The sequence below is a fragment of the Dinoponera quadriceps genome, unplaced genomic scaffold, assembly GCF_001313825.1.
Source record: "Dinoponera quadriceps isolate SergipeBrazil2010 unplaced genomic scaffold, ASM131382v1 scaffold942, whole genome shotgun sequence".
Classification (NCBI taxonomy): domain Eukaryota; kingdom Metazoa; phylum Arthropoda; class Insecta; order Hymenoptera; family Formicidae; genus Dinoponera; species Dinoponera quadriceps.
This window is the reverse complement of record NW_014555154.1, coordinates 764,915-789,681: the sequence shown is the minus strand read 5'-3', so window position 1 is coordinate 789,681 and position 24,767 is coordinate 764,915. Positions and strand designations below refer to the sequence as shown.

The following is a 24,767-nucleotide window of genomic DNA, read 5'->3' as shown; positions in this document are numbered from 1 at the left end:
ACCAAGAAGAATCGCGCGCACGATGACTCCGCCGATGACTCGCGTCCGTCGCCCTCTCGTCGTACTTCGCGTACCTTTTTCTCCTGCCTGATCTTGACCGCCCGTGGCCTTGGACCGCGTGTCACAAGCTCCAAGTGGTTGTGGAGCGTGCGTGGTCGAACATATATGAGACCGCTGTCCCTTCCATCCCAACTTCCGCCAATAGTGGGTTTGGTTTCGCGCGCATCTAGCGGGCACCCCTCCACCTGCGGTGGAGGACCTTTTGCGGGCACCGCTTGCGAATAAATCGGCGCCCGACGTACTCCGGCAGGGAGTCCGGTGGGACACGAGAGCCGCGTGGTGAATGAGAAGGTGTTCGTATCGAAAAATGGACATGCCGCCGACGCGGCCGGCATCGTCGCCGTCACGGGGCATGTTTTCGTGTAATTTATGCCGCGCCAACGGAATCGCGATACTTTCGTTCTCGCGGTACTTCTCGCTCACCTCCTCCTCGTTTTCCACTTTCCTGCTTTTCCGGCTCGCATCGTTTAATTCGCGTCCCAGTTTCTTTTTTTCGGGGCTTTCGGCGCGATGACGAGCGATGCACCGGAGATAAAAGCGAGAATGTAATCTGCACTCTCTCTTATCGCGGAAATCATCAACGTCCCCGATCGCAAACTTGCTTTTGAATGTTTCCGGGACATCTTGCATGTATCTTGCACGTGACCTGATAATATATACTTAGGTTACTTTCTAAATTAGTTCAATTATTTTATTTACTATGAATCTATAAATCATGTGTGCTTCAATCTGCGAATAATCGATATTGTAAACTGAAGGATTTTTCTATTCCCGTGTGAATAAAGATTTATCGTTATGATTATTTGTATGTTCTTTCTTCTTACATCGAGAATAAATTACGGGTCGCTGTGTTCGAAGCAACGCCCGAGAATGATCGAACGTTAGCGGATGTCCTCGAATCGCAATCTTGTTTTTGAATATTCATGAGACATTTTTACGGTTTTTTTTTTATATCGAGTAAAGCACGCAGTGACGATAATTTTAGAACAACGCGCGTAGTACGACAACGGAGATCGACCGCAAAAATTCCTCCGGAACGACAACGGCACGATGCAAATACAACCCAATTTCAGCCGTCGTCTTTATCGCCGTTTTAAGAACGCAGAGGGATCAAATCGCAGTGAAATCGTTACTTTCGAAAGACGAACGAGCGGACTGCATGTGTTCAGCACACTTCTCGGCGGTGTGGGTTTTCCTCGACTTTGCGTCGTTCGATCGATCGCCCTTGATTGTCCGCGCGGAATGAATCGCTCCTTTCATCTTTTCATTTCGTACTTCGCTTCGCTCACCGAACCTTTCTCCGGAAAGATCGTCACAGCCGACAGCTTTATTCCATTACCAAAAGGACTGCGTTCCGCTACTTAGGGTTACAGAGAGTTTCAGTGTCACGCGCGCACGTTCGCTCGTCCAGTCTCTACGTTTCTCAATGGGTCATTTCGTGTCATTAATTAACGTGCATGTAAACACGAGCCGGCGGCGCGGACCGGCCGGGTTTCGCGAATCGCGCGTTTAATTCCGCGCCGGGAATTTTCGTCTCACCTTTCACCACAGGAGGATTATATTCGCCCTTTACGTATTTTACATTCTCGCGTCCCGCTGGATCGTCAATTACGACGTGTAATATAGGCATTGCGGCGATTGCGAATTACGATAAGGCGCGCGCATAGCGGGGCTCGTCTGAGACCTGTCATAATGAAACGAAATACGACACGTCCGCGCGAAATTAAATGTCCCTCTCGCGGAGACATTTAATGCGTTCCTTCTCGCGAGAATTTCTTCTGTTTACCCTTCTGTTTACGAACAAATTATTCAGCATTTGTCGACATAATGTAATCCCCTCTTCCTCCTTCCTCCGGGAAAAGGACAGTCGCCAGTGGTCGGCCAGTAGGGATAAACTTTGTGGGACGAAAATGTCACGACGCGAGTTTTACTCCATCGTAAACCGTTATCTTATATTATTTACACGCGCCCGTAAATTCGCAGTTCGTTATCTTCGAAGATGAAGTTCTTCATCCCGCGTCATCCCAGTAATAAGCTCGGAAACATCTGGCCGATGTGTGGGCATTGGATATTTGCCATCCTTTGCAGTGTAAGTAATAATTATTATTTAATCTTCTAGGGTAATAATAGTTTTATCGCGATATTTGTGTGAGGCGCTACGTCGTCCTTTTCGTTCCTATATTTCCGCGTTCCTCATAGTAAGAAACATTTGGTACTTGTGTTAAAATCGGCCCTTTAAGTTAAAAATTTTATATTAATTTTTTAACATACCTGTGTATTAATTTAATATATTATGTTAAAAATAAAGTATAAAATAACACATTTTATATTTCAGTATCGATTGTCATATTATGGATGTTATAACTTTTTGTTAATTTTTGACATAACATTTTTACTTTTCAATATATTCACCTTGTGTTAAATTAACACAGAAATTCGTGTGGGTCGTTTTGGACGTTCTCGCGGTGTAAAATGTGTCCAGTTTAATACGAAATATTTCATTGTGTCCTCAGAGAAAGTTTCAGAAAATGTGTGAGCTTAATAGTATCCAAGTGGTATCATTGAGACCGAATTTACCGGTTTGACTACATCTTCGTACTTTTGAACTGCTTTCGAGAGCGGAATTCCTGTTAGAAAACACGGCACCGCATTTTGCAGTTCTTACTGAGAGCCTTAGAAATCTAAATGAATCGTGAGCGATCGGGTTGAACTGAAGGAATTATTCTTCGCCGTATCTTTATTCATTTATTCCAAATTTCTACGCGTGAACTTAATCAAAATCGTACATTTGCATGCACGAGTCGAATCGTAAGACCATTAAGAAGCTTGCCCGGCAAATGAAATAAGCGAGCGTTACTAATCGAGCGCTAATAATTATTAATCCTTTTATCACCGGAGCGATTTCGATTTTAACAAATCATCGATCCCCTCGCGGTAAATCACTCGTCGCCAGACGGCTCGTCGCAAAATCGGAGTCTCGCGACTCCTCCGAGGACGTTATCTAAATCGACACTCTGTTAGCGTATAAATCCCGTTAGAGAATCAAAAAAAAAAAAGAAGAACAGAAGAGAAAGAAGGAAATCGCGCGTGAAATTGCGATAGAAACCGGGAATGACAATATTTACGACCAATACCAGCGGAACAAGTATCCTTTGAGAGCGTGATCCTCGTTGGCCGCGCCGCTCGCACGCGGCACGAACGTGATGTTGGGCTGATGTCCGAATTCGTTTGACAGATACGTAACCCGCGTCTCGATGCCGTCCTCGCTCTGCGCCTGATAACTGCCGTCCTTCCGGCCGCTGCGATAACCGTCCTCGTGGTGTCCGTGCGTGGTTATCGTGTAATTGAACCGATAGTACAGGTCGTTCGCCATCTTCTCCAGCACCTGATCGTTCACCCTGTTCGGGCCGGGCTCCTGCGGCAGCAGCTTCTTCGCCACCCGCATCATGTTCTTCACGACGTCTTCCTTGGGCCGCGTCATCGATATGACGTTCTCCTTGCGCAACTTGTTCGCCAGGCTCTTGGACGTGTCCACTGTGGAACCGGGAAAATATCGGTTTTCTGCCCCTTGGCTTATTTATTTTTACTTTTATTATTTCGTCAGAACTGTGCTAGTTATACGTCTCGCCCAGACTTCCAATTAATTTTTTTCATGTGTCGCAAAGTATACTTAGAAACAAACCAATTAGTCTTCTCACACAAAAACATAATCTGTTTTTCTTTGTCTTTGTGTGCTAATATATTTCCCTCTATAAAGTGTATTCCTTGTGCGAAGGGAATTTTACCCCGAAATAAAATAATAACATATTGAGATTTAAATTTTTACAATTTTTGTAATACTTGTATATAGTTGTAATAATTATATATAGTGGTCGATATCAAAATTTAAAACTGAAATCATTTTTTTTACCAAAATTATTGAAGGAATTATTTCAGGTTGGTTGCTTGATCAACGATTTGTTTTGCAAGGGAGAGATCTCGGTTCGATAAGCAGTGTGTGTCAATTTTGTCGAAAACGAAATTTTGGACATTGTCTTACCGTGTTTCTCAGGTTTCTTTGTGAGATCTTCATCTTTCGCGATTTTACAGCCGCTGCAGGCCTTCGAGATCGCCTCCACCAATTTCTTTGCCGCTTCCGGTCTGTCTTTGAATATCTCTTGGGCGTCCTTCACTAGTTGAGCGAATAGAAGACGTTTTAAGGATGCATTCAAGGCGATCGAGATATGTAAATTCGTTAATCACGGTTCTAAATAATAGACGCAAACTTACAGCTGGTTATTTTCCGGTTTCTCATTCGGGTGATAATAAAGTCACCATTTTTGTCCGTGGCGTACCCAGTTTCATGATAAACACCATCCGCCGTAATAAAGCCGTATTCCCCGTTGATAAGTCCGTCGGCATCTCGATTGGGGAACGAAGAGAAATATCGATGGACGTGAATCGGGGTGCGAAAAAATGTACCGAAATTTGAAAAGCTGGACAATTCCAGAAAAGTCACAATCCCGAAATCCGGAGTATCCGTAGATGATCTCTCGAATAATGTAATTTTCCCAAAATATTGGAAGCATGTAAAAAGAAAAGCCTCATAATAATAACAAAAAAATATATAAGAGAAGCAGAAATAAAAAAGTACGCAAGATAATCACGCATGGTTGTGCACGGTAAATTATAAAAAACAATTGAAAATGTACGCAAAAATATAATTAAAAATAACAATATTAATAAGAATTTTTCGGAACATCGTCCCATCGCACTGATTTCGGTATCGTAACTTTTCTGAACTGATTTCGGGATTACGACTTTTGCGGAAAGGTTCCCCTCTTCCAGTTTCGAATTTCCCCTAGGAGTTTCGTCGCGCGATACTTTTCCGAACGAAATACCTTTCTTCTCGAATCTGTGCTGGAAATCGATGATGTTGAAGGAGAACTCGTACGGTCGTTCGGCGCTCCGGTCCGCGTGAGCCTGATGCCGCGCGACCAGACGGCACAGCAGCAGGCACAGAAGTGCCCACCATCCCTTCTGCAACGAAAATCGCGTCTCGCTTAGCTACGCACGAAAGTGAAAACGGAGGAAAAACTCCCTTCCACGGCGTTGCACCCTCACCGTGGAGGACGACATCCCGCGGAGATCTCTGTGGCTTCGAGTGGCTCGCGCGACCGAATGATGATGATGATGGGCACCAGAGGAGCGGGATCCTGCGAGCACATGCAGCGCTGACGTAACAAACGAGAAAAACATTCCCATCGTCGCGGAGGATTATCCACGAAACGATCCACGACGATGACGTGCAACGTAGGAGAAATACGCGAGGAGACGAGAGGACGGCGGCGGCGATTAGTCGTCGGGGGAGAAAAATCGGCGCAAGCCTCCGACCGTTCCTCCAACGTGCTTTCACACGTTTCGCGCGTCCCCGCGATCGGGAGATAATTGCACGAGGTTCATTTAACGCTCGTAAATCGTTGCCGATCGAACACACAGCGCTGTGTGTTCCCCGTTGCGGATTGCGTTCCGCGTCGTAAAACTTTATACACCCGTCTGTGTGCGCGTGCGGATCTCTATCTGGTGCTACGTCGGACCGTCGATGACGCTCTTCTTGTCCCGCGGAGTCACGAGCGCGCCTGCGACACGGATATTCGATAAAAATCGTTAAGGTTTTATCTGGATTTTCCGTGCAAATCAATCTCGAAGGATGAAGACTTGCGCCTTGTGTTCTGCCGCGCGCACCACGAGTTCCTGCCGGTTCGAGCAACGCTATCGCCGTTATTTTGAAAGCGGCCGTCGCGATGACGCGGTTAACATTTTAATTACAAGCCGGACTCGAAACCGCAAGCTCTACATATCGTGTGAATTAATTCGTTATTTCAATAAATCAGTTGCAAATTAATTTACGCCGGGCGCAATTTGCATCGAATTAATTAAGATTATTAACGACATACGCGCACGAAAAGAAAGGGATTAATTGTCCATACAACTGAAATTTAATTACTAGACCTAGTTTTTGGCCGTTGGTACTAGAAAGACACACGCGCAAAAAGAATGAGCTAAATTAATTAAGTTTATAAGGATAGCTAATTTTTATCTTGGGAGCTAGTTTCTAGTTGCGGGAACTCTCTAAAGTACAGTCAGTATAATGTCACTGAGAAGCAGCCAAGAGTTAGTGATCATAGTTATAAGTACAGCGCTGCAATTATTAAAATTTCTCTGCTAATGTCTATTGATAGCAGCAACTGTTTCCATCGGAGAGATCTAACGGCAGAAACAGTGAAAAGAGATGTCATTTATTATTTCTTTTTTAATCGCACTCTTAAGATATTGTCAATGATTTTGCCTGAAATATTCTTAATTAAATGTTTAATTGATTTAATTTATATCATATTTCAAAAACGCGTTTATTCCGATGAGACTCGAACTCGAAACTTCTAGTTCTTCAGTCCGCTGCCAAATATAGTTGACAGTCAACATATAGTTGAATGCAGTTACGATATGTACATATATTTCTGCTACGGACGACAGCGATTCGCAGTGAATCATTCCCTGATCGAAATCAGTGAAATATCAAACAAAAGAGCTAAGTGCAAGAGTTTCCGTTGAAAGTCGGTAAATAATCATTGATTATCGATAGAATATTGTTTCACTCGATTAGATTCACGTGACATTTTCACTGATTTCACTCGGGAGACTAACTCTTAGCTGTAGGAGCTACTTCTTTTTCCCCGTGCGTTAAGGAACGAAGGCAGTCTTTTTCTCCCGGCTTATTGTCGCGGAGCGATAAAGGCGATGAGGGAAGAGGTTCATGGCGATTACAGTAAGTACGTAAATCCGTATTTATTAGATGACCTTTCATTTTATCTTCTCACGGTGCTGTCGGATCGATAGCCGTTCCTCGAGCGTGCCTGTCGGACCGGCGATGCGGGATTGTAATAAATTAATGCACGTTCAAGCGCATAGGTCAGCCAATCGGACACCACTTGTTGGGTAATGTCAGCGGAACGGTGTAATTTTCAACGTCGCGTCTATTGTGCGACGAGAGCGAGCGCACGACGCGCACGCGAGGATGAAAAAGTCGCCGGCGATTAATCGTGCTTTTCGTTGCGATGAATTTTTTTTTTTTCGTTCTTTCGACGGCGTCGCGCGGGAGCGACCGATCGATCGATCGAAGGAGCACACGCGCGAGAGAGAGTTATCGGAGATTTTCAACGAGTATTTTTCTCCACGGCTCTGGGGACTCCTGCGTGAGTATGTAGAACGAGTATCGCGGAATGAGGGTCAGGGCCATATTCGCAGGTTGATGCGCGCCGGCGACGACGCATCGATTCCAAATCTGTATGTGTCAGGAACCTCGTCCGGGCGTGTACGGCGAATCCGCACAGGTGATTCCGAGGGAAGATTAGAAATCAGTAATCGAAGGTGGCACCGTTTAGAGGACCCGTCGTTTGTAATATCGGTTAAGATTCTGGAAACGAGCGCGTCGACGTCATCGTCTTTTATTAATTAGAATCTCAACAGGAGTTAGAAAGCAAGTGTCGCGATCGAAGACGCGAATTCGGAAAGGTTCTGATCCGCCGGAGACCCGAGCCAAAATTTTAGCCCTATGTTAAACCTTTAATTCTACAACGTAGTAGGAGCTAAGAAAGCAGAATAGATTCAATTTCAATTCTAATAATGTAATATAACCTCTACTTTGATCCTGATAATATCTTAAACCTCCGTTTGCGCTGTTCTAGCATCAAAGTAAGCTGTTGAAGATAGGATTAAAATTTAATTTGTGGAATTAAAAATTTCAGATCAGTATCGTCAAAGTAGGTTTTTATTAATCTAAAGGTCGTCTAAATAGGCATAAACTATTCTTAAGCATCAGAGTAACACCGAAATTTCGATCTGGGGAACCCGGAGATCTGCGGTTGAAAGAAAACCTGAAAAGAAAAAAAACATCTGCAGTTGAAAATTGTCGCAGCCGAAAATATCGAGGTTTCCTTAATCGGCGAATTCGCGCTCTATTCTGTTTCGCTTCAATGCGACTCGGCGGAAGGAAGAGAGGTATGCAAGACAATAAGCAGTCGTCTAATCATATTCGCGAGATGCTCGACTTTCTGCAACGATCTGGAACGAGCCGGAGAAGTTCGATCGCGGAATATCGAATCGACAGGTATCGGAACCTGAATTCCCTCACGTCGTAGCGCGATGTTGTTTACGCGATCCGTGCGTTTCGCGATAAGCGACGGGATTAAGGCTCTCATTTGCCGCGTATGCGCGGTACATCGTGCATTTTGTAGAGCAGCGGTAGTATGCCGATACGTATGGCGAGGCGTCGATTTAGGAGCGAGACGATATTCACGGCATATTAAACGGGAGACACGGCAATGCGCACGCACGTGTGCGGGCGGAAGACAGCTTTCTGGCGCGTATACGCATCGCGAATATCGAAGTCCCGGAGATTCGATTCGCCTCGCGCCGAAGACTTTCGATACGCGCTTCGATTGCGCGCGCGTCCTCCTTGGCGCGTCCCACGACTCGATATTCGCGTTTACCGCGCCGACAACGAACGTGTTTCGCCGCCCCGCCGGCATTTTACGACGAGGGGAGCGGCGTCGGAATTCTAATTTCGATTTCGACGTCGAATTTACCGAGAGAGAAATGGGAAAAACCAGTTAGGCCCGGTGCGGCGGCTCATCCGCGGGAATCTGGACCGAAATGCCGTTATGTGGAGGCCCGAAGTGGGTCACTCGACATCTTGATATCGTACCTACCGTGCGGCGCCTCGCTTAATATGAAGTAAAACGCGGACAGGCGAAACACGACCGAGCGGCAGGAAATTCGCGCGTTCGCTCTTTCTCGAACGCCGCCGGTCGAGCGCGCTCCCGAATGCGATTGAATGTGTACCAACATGGGAGCGCACGCAGCCACACACACACACACACACATATATATATACACGCATATGAAACAAGTAAATCATATTTAATAATTTATGTGTAAACGTATATATGTATATATGTACATAAACAATTGGACAATTTAATTTTGCATCTCATCACGACGTTTTCTATATCACAGATGTTCTTCGTACGTTCGAGTGTGTCTCTTTGGAAAGTCGAAGCTGTCAACTGGCCAGTCCCTCTCACATCCTCCGACGGTATCGAAGTCGCCGTTTCCTTTTTCGCGTTGCGTTTCCTCTTCCGCCGCCGCGTTTCATCTACCGAACCACTCGTCCTCGTCGTCGGGATGATAATTGTGATGATAATGTGCGTGATGCGGCTGATGGACCACCACCACGTCCGTGTTCTCTGTGCTCTTGATCAAATTGTAGATCATTATAGCGATTGCTAATTGCGCGACCATGATGCTCTTCAGGAGTGACGTCTTGATGGACGCTATGGCGCCCGGTAGAGAGAGTACCTGCGGGAAGGAAAGAGAGAAAAAACATTTGAACCCCGCTTTTCCCGATAGTGAAGGTGCGCGTCGGACGATCGTCAAAATGGCGAACCTGCATGACGAACGGCATCATCATCATCATGTATCCGAGTCTTTGCAGAATGCTCTTCCTCTCCTCTTTCCTGCGGCCCTGCACTTCCGTTTCTGAGAAACCGAGAAGAAGAAAAAAAAGGAGAGGGAAGGATGCTTAATTTTTCCTTTTCGGAGGCGCCAAAGTAAGCGAAATACCTTGCAGTAGGTCGCGCATTTTCACGCGAATGACGACTTTACCGTTCACCGCGAAGAACTTGATCCCCGGGAACACATTTAAGCCCTGAGTCTCGTCCTGGGGAATCAGTGAACTGTTCTGCCTCTCCTCGGCTCGAGCCAACAATTTCGACGACGTTGCCAGCCAGACAATAATATTGCAAACGAATAACCTCGTTCCAGCCATGTCCTTCGTTACTACAATCGGCTGGAAGCACACGTAACTTTCACGGTGTCGTTGCACACTTTCTTTACGTTCCACTGACTTTATTGACTTGTAACGTCACTGTGACAACAACATCTCTTTGCGTTTCTTTCTGCGATTCTTTTGCGGTTACTTAAACGAACATTTCACCAGCCGAACGAAGAAATTTCGAGGATTCTCACCCGCGCGGTTTTTCCTCCGATTCGCTCGATGCAACGCGTTGTACTCGCGTTAGTCTGGAGAGCGGACTGCACCGCGCTACGCGTGCTACGCGAAGCGCAGCGGAGATATTTTACCTTTTTCGTTCTTCGGGTACCCCACTAGACCGAGAAACTAGGTCTCGTTTATACTAGAAGAACGCTATTTATGCCGAGGCAAGCGTAACGTGGACGCACTGAGTACTGACGCGTTACTCGTTGGTAACGAGCCGATCTTAACGGATAACTATTGGTTTAAACTATTCAATCGAGACCACGCAAGGATTGCACCTCGAATCAAACTTGATGGATTCGCGGTTTCGAAAGGAAGAAACTATGGAATTTCTTTGTCGGCTCTCTGAAAACATTTTGCACGTGCGTGCAAAAATTAACCCATTAGCTGCCACGATCCCCATTTGGGGCTGAAAACAAAACATAATTTGATTATAATTATACTGTTACACAACTTTTTGTGCATATATATAACTTATCCGGGCAAAAATTTCAAAAAAAAAAATTTGGCAGTTAATGGGTTAATAATCACATGCCTCACGGTAAACGTGTGACGTTTCTTTATAAACATATTACAATAATTTCGAGAAAATACATATCTTTACAATGCCTCGATGCAATAAATATATTCTTACTAATTAGATGAGGTATGCGATAGTTTCTAAATGTAAGTGTTTTTCATTTTGGTACGGAGGTTTGGTCCTGTACTGGTACACATTTTTTCACAGTTATGAAAAATGAGATTAACATTTTCGACGGGATCGCCGCCCGACGAAGACGGTATTTGTTTTTACTTCCTTCGGATAGTAAAATATCTGTCGCGTTGTACGCGAACGGTCTACTTCGATTACGTATTTTGAAGGCTCGTCGTGTGTGTGGCACGTCTAGTATAACAAATAAATTCACATAATAAATAAACTCGTAAATAAAGACATATTAAGCTACAAAATTAGTTATCGACACGAATAATTACAAGCTTATAGCGTAGTAGAATCGCCACTGATGCCTCCTTTGAGGAAGGAGAGCCCTCGTTTGTTCTCTGTCGCGATCTAATGTTTGCAATTACAAGTGATCGTGAAATATAAACGGTGAGGAAATTCGTTGAGGACGTGAAGACTTGCCAGACGGCCCGACGACGTGGACTAAAGCGGATCAGCTGTCGTGACGATGAGAAATATCGTAATGCGTGAACGCAAAGTGGAGATTCGTTTAATTATCATTAAGCAACGACGCGCGGTTTAATTACGCGAGACGAGACCACATAGACATGTCTCGGTATCGCGTGCATTACGGAGTTTACCGTCAAACGTCGTAAACTTCCGCGCTCTAATTATAAATTACACAAATTCCTTTGGTATACCCGTAGAAGTAGAGCCTGGTAACCTAAGAGCGAGAGGGACACGCGTGGAAATCGTCATTGTTACATCCGCAAAGCCTCGCTTTTCGTACGAACGGATGTTTTTCCGTGTTCACGCTTCGCGCGAGCGAACATCCGCGGGGAACATCTCGTTTCCGAAATTAACGCTGATGCGTATGGCTATAATCAACAAATTACAAGTGCGGGGTTCGCCGCGTCGAAACGGAAGACGTCGATAATGCCTTCGCTATTCTAAAATTGCCTAAACTGGAGTCAGAAGGCATTGTCGACGGTTCTTTCGCCCTCATCCGAATAAATCGAACGGCGGAAGGATTTTCTAGAAAATCGCACAGATGGTGCGGTTTCTACCAGCTCTTTTCCAGCCCTTTTTGCGCCACGCTCTCTTTCGTTTATCCGATAAAACCGCGATCGGATGCGCGTGATTTATCCCTTATAGTAATAGTGTTGGTCTTCCATTCCAGGTCCGCTTGCCTCCCAGCCGTGTGCGTGAGCGTAAGGAAAGCTATTGTGAACGTGCACGTGAATCGGTTGCTGCGGCGACCATGTTGGCGCCGCTCCGTGATGATGCCAGGAATAAAATTTCCCCAGAAACGCGCTGAGCTTCAGCACTAACAGTATGATACCTTTAAATAGGAAAACATGACGTGTAATTGCTGTTGAGCGTGTTATTGAAACGAGTGATCGTTGCGCTTCATTGGGCGGGTATCCCTCAAGCCGAGATACGTTCGAAAATAAAATAATAAAGTGAATAAACATTATAGAAATCACGAGAGAATAAATGATAAAAATAACAGTTGCGAAAATAAAATAAAATAAAGAAGAAAATAATTAAAATGAAAAATCCTTATATTATCATCACTTAATTTTTCGAAGAACACTTTATAATTTATTACTTCTATAATATTTTATGTTATTAATATCAATAGTGTAACGTTATTTTATTAATAATAAAAACGTTATTTCATTAGTAATAAAGAGCATTAATATTATTAATGTGCGACAGTGAGTAATGAAGCTTGATAATTCATCGATAATTGTAAGAAGCGGGGAATGATCAGGAGCGCAAACAAAATTTCGGGATCTAATGCTCGTGTGAATGTATCACACTATAAAGTGTGATATACGAGGAAATGGGTCGGCGATCTCTCCTAATCATGCATGCATACTGCGCTATCCACGAGACAGGTCGAATACCGTTACACATTCGTGCTGGTGACACTTTTCACTTGCGCACGAAAGTAACGTGGCTCACCGACGAGAAGTCCCTTCACTGAGACCACCGTCAGCACCATCAACATTGTCATCATTACTCCCATTTTGTATATCATCGGCATCAGCATGAACTGGATTCTTTTTATTCCAAATGTGCGGGATTCCACGAGGCCTCGATCTACTGATACAAATATTAATTGCAGATGAATGTGATCACGATACCGGCAGATGTATTTTATTCATAAAGCACGTATTGTATAATTTCGTGATTTCCTTTAATTAATCTCAATAACAAAATACTTATAACGAAGATTAACTTGTAAATCCCGCATCACCGTGAATTGCTACTCCTCGTGTACACAACGTTCTGCCGACCAACGGTGTACGTAAGTAAAGTCGCATACCACTTTTCTCATCCTCCGTTTTGGACTCGTCATCCGGGACACTCCGACGATCGTCGACGTCAGGATTCGTCCGCGAGATCAGCCGGAGCCTCGTGACGTTGGCTCGCGCTTGGATCTCGTTGCCGCATCCTTTTGAAAATCCGATATTCCCGGCACTCTGTGCAAGCACATTTTTCGCAAAGACAGCTGCCAATAGCACGCACGCGAGGTTCCGGCCAATCGTCTTCATCCTCGGACCGGTTTACCACCACCCGAACGTCCTCATCGACACTGACGATCCTTTTTCTCGCGGCCGGCCTTTTACCCTCGGCCTCCTCTTGAACTGCCGAACCGGACTACACGAAACATACGTGCTGTGTGAGCCCGCACGAGCAGCCGTATGACTCGCTACAACGAACACCGAGCGGTTCGAACTCGAAAGGGAATCGGCCGGTCGCTGCGCGCCGACCTCCTGCGCAGCTCTTTCGGATTACTCCTAGGTGCCGATTTTACGGACACTTTGGAGGAACTCGGAGAACGTCGATGAGCGTCGTGACACCGCACCTTCCTTCCTAACATTTCACGTTCCTTCCTTTCCTATTGCTTTTTAATATCACCAACACTCGCTCGCATTGAACGATCTACGATTATTCAGTGGTGTTAAAATTATCGCCCTCTGTTACTCGGATTTTTTTAATCGAACAGATTTTTCACGAATAATCGAACGATTTTGAGCGATTGTTTTTTAATATGACTGGCAGCCTCTTAATAAGAGAACTGAGAGCTTGTTTTCGAGTAGATCCGAATGGTATTAAGCCCGGATAAAATAGAACGACAGGAATGACAGATACGTGTCGCGTTTCGCTTTTTACGTCACTGTCACGGTCATCGTGCAACGACCGTTCACGCACGATCATCACCTTGGGAAGGAGTGGCTGTGCGCCAAGAGTACGCTCAATAGGAACGCGCGCACCATTCGCGATTTCCCGAACGAGAGGCCTCGCCTCGATTTTTACGAGAGATATTTTACAATTTCATTAGCTTCCTTTGGAAGTACTTCTACTTGCCGCAGACGTAACCGCGCAAATTTTTATACATATAACGAGTTCGCTTATGTGCGCGAGACGGCCGCAAGTAGCCGTGAAAATAATATAATCATCGTTAACGAATAGATGACTCATTGTCATAACTCCGGCAACTTAGCAACTGCTTACTGACCTCCTAGCGGAATACCGCGGGGAACATTATGATGCGCCGTAAAATTCATTAACGGTCCTACGGTAAGTAGCTCGAAGAGTAGTCATGGTCGATGATCAATTGTGGCTTACCTCGATACGTTTATTAGGAGGTCGTCGACGGACGAGCGTCACTCGGCAAGTATGATTTACGGGAATTGTTTTACGAACTGCAATTTACGTTATTTCAAACGCCCCGACGAACGCAGAAGAAAAGCGGCAAGAGAGAAGCTTTCGCAAAAACGAAGCCGCGATGCTCCCTCGTCTCCCCGGGTGTGTACGTGCGCGTGTCAAAGCACCGGAAAAAATATGGACTTCGGGACTGCCGAGGGAGGCGAGAAGAGTACGAGGGTCCAATTGCGAAATCGTCTCGACGAGAATAGATGCCGAGGTCGAGAGGATCGAGACGATCGTTACCGAGGCGGTAAAATCATTCGAACGTTGTGAACGCACCGTAAGCGAGCGCGGACGGTAAGGCAAGAAAGGCGATACAGGTTTATCGCATCGTCTTCGCGCAGTGAATCTAGTACGGAAGAAACGTAGAGGGAAAGAAGAAGGTAGGGAGAACATCGCGCGCCGACCATCTTGGAAAATAAAGTCCGCAGTAAAAATGCACCCCGCTCTCCGCGCTGTCCCGGGCGCAGCCGCCGCCTCCACGGGATGCCCCCTTCTTCCTGGCGTTTCGTTCCTTCGAGTCTCGATTCCTTCAAGGACTAAAAATTCAACCCTTTACGCCGCTCTCGAGCGGCAGCGCCGGCGAGGCTATATTAAACGCGAACCTAAGACCCGGTCTGATCTTCGATTCAAGCGGCGTCCTCCTTCGTTCAGAAGGTGCCGTTTGTTTCGCATTTTTCACTTGTTCGTGTCTGCCCGCTTAAGAGCCCGCATTCTATCGTCGTAGATTCTGAATTGCCTCACCTTTCTTTCGCCTTTTTCGGCCGATTTGCTCACCTCGAGGAAGAATGCGAGTTTCGTTTTCGGATGAGAGACTTTGCAAAAGTGAAAATAAATCGAGGCGGAACGCGAGTTTCTTTTTCGAAAAGGAAGCACATCCGACACTCTATTGACTCTAATAATAATAATAATAATACTATTATCAGAAGTGTGTTTCTAGTTTCTATGATGCACACCGACACACTTAGCTCTTCCGGATTTTCTCTATTAACAGCGTATGGTCGATTTGCAAATCGCTGCCACGTTTCTCTTCGATCGCCGCGACGTGCGCAAGGGACGAGGACGGGAGGGGGAGGGAGAACGGTTAGCGGGTCCTCGGAAGAAATATACCCGTTTGTGTTTTGAATCCTGAGATCCAGACGGCGAATCCTGCATTTCCCGGTACGCTCGACGGTGCGTGTGCGCAAGGCGATCGTCCGCGCCGCAAAAATGCGCATGCCGGGCAGTTAACTATGTATGCGGCGTTCCTGGTTCTCTCCCTCTCGCGGGTATCTCTCGTTCGCTCTGTGAGCGCGTTCATGTACGTAAATCATACTTGCCGAGAGACGCTCGTCCGAGGTAAATAAACTTTCCTCGAAACGTCGAAGAAAAAGAAGAAGAAGAAAAGGATGAGAGAGAAGAGGATGAAGCAGGACTAATAATAAACGCGAATGCGATAAACGCCGTCGAGCGATTACACCTGCGCCAACAACGTTACGGGAATTGCGTGCGTCCAGATAAATCCGAGCGACCGATGCGCTCGATTTCCATTTCCGCGCGCGCGAGAGAGGAGGACGCACAACCGGTCAAGCGATCAGGTTGCGCGAGGCTCGTTCCCTCGCAACCCCGAAGAAGAAGAAGAAGAAGCGGCGGCGTATAGAAGCGCGCAAAAATGGAAATGCCAGGCTGTTATTCATATACAGGTTCGCTTCTTCGTCCGTGAGCCGGCCTGTAGTCGTCCTCGCGCGATGCTTTGGTCGATGGTATGTGTATCACCATGCGTGTAGCATGGCTGACCATAGACCGGCTCAGAAGTGGCCGAGACATTCGCCTCTCGACCGCGACCATGAGAGCACTCAACTCTCGACGCCCACGGTCACCGAGCGTCCACCGGCTCGTACCGTCGCGACCGACTCTCTGTTTCCTCCTTGTGCTCTGCGTCCTCCAGGACACACGAGCGCGGAGTGTGCCGCACGATGACGACGGCGGGATTTCGGCAACGGTGGAGGCAACGAGTGACTCCGGCTTCGAGGTAGCAGCAGGCGGTGCGGACGAAGAAGCGCGGGGAAGAAGCTTGACGGAGGACGCCTACGTCGGGCAGGATGGGAACGCGAAGGACGACGGTAGTGTTGTTATCGAAGACGGGAGAAATTTGGAAGAGCGGCTCGTCGCCGAGCAATCCGAGAAGATCCGAATCGAAGCCGCCGCCGACGAAGGCAGCGTGGCGAAGAAGAGGCGAAGGAACGACGTGAGCCTCGCAGTTGGTAAGTCCATGTTGCAGGACGGCGAGGGTAACCCGCAGAAGGACGAGGGTATTCGGCGATTCGACGCGCAGGTCGACGACAGCGAGGAACTCGGTCAACGGAGGATCTTGGACGACGGCGTCGCCGAGGACGGCATCCTGCATTTGCGGGAAGACGCCGTCGAGCATCCGAGAGGACTGATCGACGTGAAACTGTCGCCCGCGTACGTGAATCGCCCCGTCGACGAGGACGAGGAGAAGTACGGGGAGATCTCCGACGACCTCCGCAGGAGGCTCGACGACGCCGTGAATTCGGCGGAGAAGATAGAAGGGGAAACTGAAGGGGAAACGGGCCAGGTGAAGAATCCGGCGGAGGCCAACGAGGCGCAGATCGAGATGATCGACGGGGTGAGCGAGGAAGTGCGCAATGACCTCCGCAGCTTGGAGCTCGGCGACTCGGACGAGGGTGAGAGGAATCCAGAGGGACGCGTCGTCGACGAGGTCGCGACGACGGGGGAAACCGGGGCGCAAGATCAGGATCTGAACAGGGAGCACAGGCAGTTAGCCGAAACGCCAGGTAAGTCCAAGTACAGGAGCTCGACCGTGTACCTGAGCGCTGAGGAGGGCAGTTCACCAGGTCGCGACCAAGAGTCGATCGTGGACGGCCAGATAAAAAGGTTGATATCCATACGCGACGACGCTCTCGAGTCGGCAGGCGACGGCGTGAAACCCGTGGGAGACGAGGAGGAAGCTTTTCTCGCGGGGAAGTCGGTGGGGATCGACGTGACCGACGGCGGCGAGGAGGACGAGGAGATTCGCAATCAACGCAGCAGCGACACGTCCGCTCCGCCCGAGAATCTCGAGCAGCCTTCTTTAACGACGGAGACCGGTCCCGATCGTCTGCAAAGATGGAGGAATCAAGCGGCGATGCTGCAGGAACAGATCCGAAACCGGACGTTTCTTCAGTACCTGAGGGAACACGCGGTCGAGGTGCTTCCCGACATACCGAAATTCACGGAGGGCCAGCTGTTGGAGACCTTGAAGAATATCTGGCAGTCGCGAGTCAGACCGTCGTCCAACGAGACGTACTCGGCGTCCTTGAACGCGAGCGCGTTCAGCCACGATCAAGTCGAGATAATCAAGTGCGCTGAGCAACTGACGGAGGCGAAGCAACGTCAGACCTTCGTACAGAACATAACCGAATGCGTGCGAGGCCTCAGCGTGATAAATTGCCTGCGAGTCTTCGTCTGGCCCGTCGTGCTCGACAACATGCCGCAATCAATCAGCCAGACCCTGAGCAACTTACCGATCGAGATCAACCTGATGGACTTGTTTCAGAGGGCGAAAACAGCGCGATCGGAGAACAGCGTTCACCGTCCGAGGTTGCTCACGCCGGAGTCCGTCGTGTTCGCGATCCTGAAGAACGCCCTCGACTCGAATGATGAAAAACACACGCATGATCAAAGGCCGATTTACATCGACTCGAGAAACGAGACCCTGAGGAGGCTGCTCACCATCGGCCAGCTGCAGATCCTGCAAATGGCCGAGAAACTGCTGCCCGGTGAGGCGCGTCGCGAGTACTCCGACAGGATGTTTTCATGCGTGCGCAGGTTCGAGTACTTCAGCTGCGTCAAGTACTTCGCATGGCCGATGGTGAAGCAGTACCACCCGGACTTGCCAGACTTCCCGGATTACCAAGCCTGGTACCCCTCCATCGCGTATTACCCGCAGTATCCAATCGTACCCTTCCCCAGCTTCGTGGAGACGACGGGTGAGCTGCCGGAGGTCGTGGACGCCGACGCTACGAGAATGAGGAAGCCGAAGCCGGAGGCGGTGATCGTCAACATTCTCCAGAACACCCTGAGGGAGCACGCGAAGGTACCACCTCCGTCCGTCGCGCATAACGCCGATTCTTACATCGCCTTGCTGCCGCCGGAGCAATTGTTGTCGATCCACATGGCCGAGCAGCTTCTCCCCACTCCGTATCGGCCGGAGTTCGTTCAGAAGACCGTAAAGTGCATTCAGGAGTTCAGCTACATGACTTGCATCAGGTACTCCACTTGGCCGACGGTCAAACAGTTCAGCCCCGCTCTGCCGCCTTTGCCGGATCTCACCGGCTGGTTACCGGACTGGTCGATCCCGCAAGTTTTCGGCTCTTACCTGCCGGAACTGCCGAGCTTTGCCGATTTGACCTCCTTCATACCCGGCTTAGGTGGCGGGACTCCTGAGCAACCGCCACAATCTGGTGATTCCACCGGCCAGGCACAGTCTGGACGACTTCCCACGACACCGCTCCGTCAATATGAGATCTCCCCCGAGGCAATCGGCGAACTGGAGAGCAAGATCATCGAGATCCTTACGAGAGTGCGTAACTCCCTGAAAATTGTACCGGAGAGCTCGCCTTTGATCATCAGCAGCAACGTGATCGTCCTGACGACCATCACCGAGAAGCAAATCAACATACTGAAATTAGCGGAGAGTATTCTGCCGCCTCCAGTTCGGGCGCCGCTCGTCACTCAGGTTTTCTCTTGCCTTCAGGCGAGCAACGACTTCATCAACTGCACCAGGTACGTCATCTGGCCCACGGTGGCTCTTTACGTTCCAAATCTGCCGGAGTTCCCTAGCCCTCCGTCCAACCGACAGCCATCGAAACAGGACTGTCAACAGACACCGCTGAAAGACAAGGACAACTCGCATCAGATCAACGAGGAGCAGTGGGACAATTCGCAGAACGCGGCGAACCCCAACGTGAAGATTATTTCTAGGACGAAGTACCCGCAGAGCAACACCCCGGTAATCAGCGTGACCGGCACGCGATTCGTGCCGATATTCACGGAACACCCTGAGTCGGTGATACTCAACATCCTGCGCTCGATTCAGCTGACTTTGCCCAACGCTCCGAGCGATCCGACCGCCAGCAAGGTCACCAGCACGCAGCACGTCGCCGATCTGCTCAACGACCAGCAGGAGAAGATCCTCAGGGCAACGGAGGACCTGCTACCCGAACCCGCTCGTCCTTCCTTCTTCGAGCGAATGATCGAGTGCGTTCGCAAGGAGAGCTTCTTGGTGTGCTCGAGGGAAGTGTTGTGGCCCACCTTATCGGAGTACTTCCCCCGACTCCCCAGCTTCCCCAACTTCGGAGCGAATTCGCAAGCGACCGACAGCAAGCCCACATTACCGCCGAATCTGACCGACACGTCGCCGTTTTCCGAGACCGACGTCAAGGTCGGCCAACACGGAGACGCTACCGTCACGATCACGGACACGAGATTCTACCCCATCTTCACGGAACACCCGGAGAACGTGATCCTGAACATCCTGAGAGCCGTGCAACACGCCACACCGGGCCTGCTGAATTCCGTGATCAGACCGAGGTCGCCGGAGGTAATGGCTTATTTCACGGAACAGCAGGGCAACATCGTCCAGGTCGCCGAGAGTCTGCTACCGGAGTCGGTAAGGCCGGTTTTCGTCGACAGAATGGTCACTTGCGTACGCGAGAGCACGTTCCTCGAGTGCACCCGGGACATCGCTTGGCCAACGATCGCGCAATTCTTCCCACGACTGCCGAACTTCCCGAACTTCGGGGGCTCGCAGAGCATGCCGAGGACGAAACTCGGCCTGTCGTCCATCTTGCTGCGGAACGCTTACTCGGAGAGTCAACCGTCCGACGAGAAGGCTCAGGATGTCCCGAAGAGCGCCATGGAGAGCGTCGAGGATAAGATAGAGGCTGTGCTGAAAGAGCTGCTGAGCGAGGAGGGCGCGTCGACGCGTCTGGGCAACTCCTACCTGGACGCGGACAATCCAGTGATAGGCGACCTCTTGACCGCTCGGGAGATGAACATCGTGAAACTGACGGAGAAAGCGATACCGGATCCCTTACGTCGCACTTACATCACGAACATGCTGGAGTGCGTGAGGAGCAACAACTTCATGACCTGCACCCAGCACATCAGCTGGCCGACCCTGAAGCAAACCTCACCGGCTCTGCCGAGCTTCGACCAACTGTTCGGTCAATTCCCCGGCTTGGCTCAGTTTCCCGATCTCGCCGGCCAGATCCCCGCCTTCCCCGGCGTGGGGAACTACCCGTTCGCCGAGTTACCGTCTCAGATCACCGCAATACCAGGCGGGATTCAAGGCGCGATACCGGGCATTCCGAGTGGCGTTCCTCAGTTCCCAGGGCTCCCCGAGTTCCCTAGCCTCGGCGGCATTGGTTTCCCGTCTTACGTGAAACACATTCCGAGCGGCGCACCGGAGACGAAGCCGCAGCAGCAGACGAACCAACCGAGGCTCCCGCCGGACGCTGAACAGACGAACCAGATAAGTGGAGTTTCGGTGGCTGCGGACACTCCGTCAGTAGGTGAATCAATCTGATCTGCTAAGCGCGAAACGACTACTGCACTTCTCCTCGCACGACTCATGGACCCACCATCTCTTCTCGTTCCCTTTTTCTCTTTCAGACGAGCAAGGCACCGTCCCCGGATACCTCGGACAGCCGTCGAGCATCCTCATAGATATCTCCAAGGAGAAGGTCCACCTGTCCGACATCGAGCATCAACGAGATCCATCGCCGGAGTCCGTTCCCTCGGATCAATCGAAGAAACGCGAGAGAAGACGCAGAAGCACCGAGCGGCTGTCCAATTTCTACTACGAGACCGACGGAAAGACGGCCGAGAGGGCTTCCGAGACGACGGACAGCACGTTCCCGAACATCACGGAATCCGAGTTTCTTCAGCTTCTAATTAATATCTCGCGATCCAAGGCGACCTCCGAGGAGAAGCACGCGAAGACCAAGACTGAGTACTTCGTGGACACGTTGAATTCCACAATCAAGAATTCCCTGACTGCCGACCAGTACGAGATCCTGAAGGTCGTCGAGGATCTGAACGAGGATCACACCACCAACCGCGGCCTCTTGACGCGGGTGGTTCAATGCATACGCAGCTTCAGCTTCATCAGATGTATGGGCATCTTCATCTGGCCCGTCATCACCAGCACCGTGCCGTCCTTGCTCGGCTTGCCGTCCTTGCCCGCGATCCCCGGTCTTGGCCTCCTCGGCAGATCGACGGAGTCCGAAGTGCAAAACTTCTTCGGCATGTCGACGAGCGATTTCGAGAAGGAACTGTTGGAGAGGAAAGACTCGGTTGAGAACATCTTCCTGAATTGGTACAAGAGACTGATGGAGGACAAGTTTCAGGCGAACATCGGCTTCCTGAGGATCAAGGGCTACGGGAACGGTGAGGTGGGCATCAGCTTCAACAGCTTCCGCGAAGGTAGAGCCACGAAGATCAAGGACAACAAGAATCTGCCGAGTATTTTGACGATCATCAGCGACATTATGGAAGAAGTGCTCGATCAGCGACCGGACAACGAGAAGATCAAGAAGGACAAAGAGAAGCGAGAGCGCAGCCTCGACGACGTGCAAGAGGCGGACTTCCAGCTCCTCAGAGAGAGCGACGAGTACGCCGACATTAAGCGCTCCATGAACGACGATCAGATAATCACCATGTTCCTGGACAAAATCAAGGCAAATGCGAGCGATTTCGCCGACGGCGATGTCACTCAATACCTGAACATGGAGGACGCTTACAACGCCTTCGGCGTGCTCTTCGGCACCCGCTTGAACGAAAAATTCGCGAGTCGACTGAAGACCTTCACCGAGGAGCACCTGAGGAGGAGTTTGAACAGGAAGGATCCCGAGGACCACGCGAAAGGATCCAGCGGGGAGGAGCTGAAGGTGATACCCTTGAAAGAAAAGGAAATATCCTACGACCTCGAGAAGGAGTCCGCGGAGAGTCAAGAGCAGCGAAAGCGGGAGCATCGCGCGAAGAGCGAATTCAAGTCTTTCTTGAGCAAGTACTCGGACAAGTACGTGAGGAACATCGCCGCGGAGGAGAGCGACGATCCCGATCACGACAATAAGATCAAGGATACCGCCGAGTCGACCCCCGACAAGAACCCGCGCTCGGAATTGAGACTGCAGCTGCCGAGTCTGCGCGAGGACGTGATGTCTCGGAAGATCACGAGCACGGTGATACATTTCGGCCGAGCGATGAAGATGAAGATCGGCAACATGATGCCCGGAATCGGCTTCGTGATATCCTTCCTCATCCAGACCGCGTTGGCTCACGCGAGGGCGGCCGCGTCCATGGCCGGGATGATCAGCAACATGGCCCTCGCGTCAGCCATGTTCGGCATGCTCCGGCAGAGTCTGTTCGGCTCGGACAACCCGAAAGTCAAGTACGTCTACGACAACGACAAAACCGGCCCCGGTATCACCTGGCCGTATCACGGGCCCTATTATCACGGGAAATAGTATCGACTCTCCCCGATCAAGCTCACTTATCATACTGTATTAAAATCTCAGGCATGCTAAACGCCTCGTTAAGAGTATTATAAATATATATGCGCTAAGAGGAAATGGCATCTGAAAAATGGACAATATTTATTCGGCGGTATTAATATTTACTAATATTGGTATACAGATTTTTGACACTGGGACGAATTTCTTTTCAAATGAGAAAGTATAGATTTTCTTGAATCTGTAACCCTTCTTTCGTGAAAGCAACTGTTCGCTCTATTTGATTGAAAGAATTTCGGGATTTAGGTAAATATGTTATCACTACATCGAGTAAATATTTTCTATTTTTTAGATCTTTTCTCTCAATGTATACGTCGTGTATGGACTTCCCTTGAAGTCCGAAGCAGCATATCGAATTGTATTGGGTTAGTTTTAATTCTCTCTTCTTTACGCTCTCGCGTTAATTCTCGTCGTGGTCGCGTTCACAAAACGTCGTAGAGATAATTACGAAGTGTTTATGCGGCTCTTGTCCAATGTCTCGCGATCTCGAGACAATACGGTGCGCGCTGAAAGATGCGGAAAACAGATCGGAAAGAATGAAACAAATATCACCGGTCACGAGCGTCCTCGTTGTGTTTCTCACAAGGTGAAATTTTATTTAACGTTTCAGCTACGCGAGCTTGACGCATATAGAGTGAACTCTCTAAGTTTAGGATAGACAATTTATAGAGCCTGAAGGAACGGTGTTTTCGGTGAATGGTGGTTGTGGAAACGGTCCCTCGCATTTCGATCGCGCGATAAAACAAACACACGCCATTTCGTAGGAGATATTTATTTCATTGTTATGGGTTTTCTCTTCTTTCTTTTTCCTTTTTTTACGGTGGCGGGTGATATTTCGTAATTTCTTAGAGGTCATATAACAGCACGGCATTAAACGATCGTGCGCCGTACGATCGTATCGCAGAATAAATATCGAATAAATATCAGCATATAGATCTTAAGGCTGTCACGCTCTCTGACGATGTCTGATTAATGTCTGATTGAAAATAAATGGTGTGTACTCATGTTGCATGTATCCGCTACTGTCCCACCGTAATACAACTATCAATCGATACATCTCATCGTTGATGGTTTTTCTTCTTTTCTCTCACTCAACGCATCAATGATATTATTAGCAATCGTATAGCTCGCGGAAAACGCGATTGTAAAATCAATCGATAACAATTAGACGAACTCTCAAGAAGCAAGTAAATTCTTTTGTCTTAATTAATGAAAGAAAGACACAGGTAACACATCACATCGGGTAAAAGAATCGCGGAGTTCTGCGTCGATTTCATTGAAACCGGTAAACGATAAGACATTGCATTCCCAAATGCCTTTAATATTCCATATCGAAAATACCGGCGCAACAACTTTCAAGGACCTTGAGCGGCCAGGTTCGAGAACGGTCGAGAATAGATCCAAGATTATTCCGGACTACCGGCGTCGAAGGTCTCCTTCGTACATCTCCTCTTTCCTTTATTTTTTTTTCTTGCCAGTTCTACGCCAGTTGCATGCGGTAAAAAGGAGTACCTGGCCGCAACAAGAGCACAAAAGAGAACGTAGTCAAGATCCGGGGGAAGGTACACGCGATCTTCCATCGGCGGGACGTTGAATATATATTCTGCGAAAGCGATATATATATGTACGTGTATATGTATATATATATATATGT

The 24,767-nt window shown here is 48.7% G+C and overlaps 4 protein-coding genes across 4 annotated transcripts; 1 reads left to right on the top strand and 3 right to left on the bottom strand.

Annotated features, from left to right (window-relative positions):
• Nucleotides 1-2,654: 2,654 nt before the first annotated feature.
• Nucleotides 2,655-5,200, bottom strand: LOC106743126 (protein lethal(3)malignant blood neoplasm 1). Its single transcript, XM_014616662.1, has 5 exons — nucleotides 5,164-5,200; nucleotides 4,941-5,079; nucleotides 4,330-4,461; nucleotides 4,100-4,231; nucleotides 2,655-3,594 (listed from the first exon to the last, which is right to left on the bottom strand). Exons 1-5 carry the CDS (start codon nucleotides 5,176-5,178, stop codon nucleotides 3,182-3,184), a joined length of 831 nt encoding a protein of 276 aa, XP_014472148.1. The 5' UTR covers nucleotides 5,179-5,200; the 3' UTR covers nucleotides 2,655-3,181.
• A 4,049-nt stretch (nucleotides 5,201-9,249) lies between these two features.
• On the bottom strand, nucleotides 9,250-9,925 carry LOC106743128. The gene is made up of 3 exons (XM_014616664.1): nucleotides 9,721-9,925; nucleotides 9,545-9,636; nucleotides 9,250-9,456 (listed from the first exon to the last, which is right to left on the bottom strand). The coding sequence occupies exons 1-3, from the start codon at nucleotides 9,923-9,925 to the stop codon at nucleotides 9,250-9,252; spliced, it is 504 nt and encodes a 167-aa protein (XP_014472150.1).
• A 2,028-nt stretch (nucleotides 9,926-11,953) lies between these two features.
• LOC106743120 lies at nucleotides 11,954-13,375 on the bottom strand. The gene is made up of 3 exons (XM_014616655.1): nucleotides 13,147-13,375; nucleotides 12,783-12,920; nucleotides 11,954-12,153 (listed from the first exon to the last, which is right to left on the bottom strand). Exons 1-3 carry the CDS (start codon nucleotides 13,373-13,375, stop codon nucleotides 11,954-11,956), a joined length of 567 nt encoding a protein of 188 aa, XP_014472141.1.
• Nucleotides 13,376-16,290: 2,915 nt separating this feature from the next.
• On the top strand, nucleotides 16,291-23,068 carry LOC106743119. Its single transcript, XM_014616654.1, has 2 exons — nucleotides 16,291-21,112; nucleotides 21,213-23,068. The coding sequence occupies exons 1-2, from the start codon at nucleotides 16,291-16,293 to the stop codon at nucleotides 23,066-23,068; spliced, it is 6,678 nt and encodes a 2,225-aa protein (XP_014472140.1).
• The last annotated feature ends 1,699 nt before the right edge of the window (nucleotides 23,069-24,767 follow it).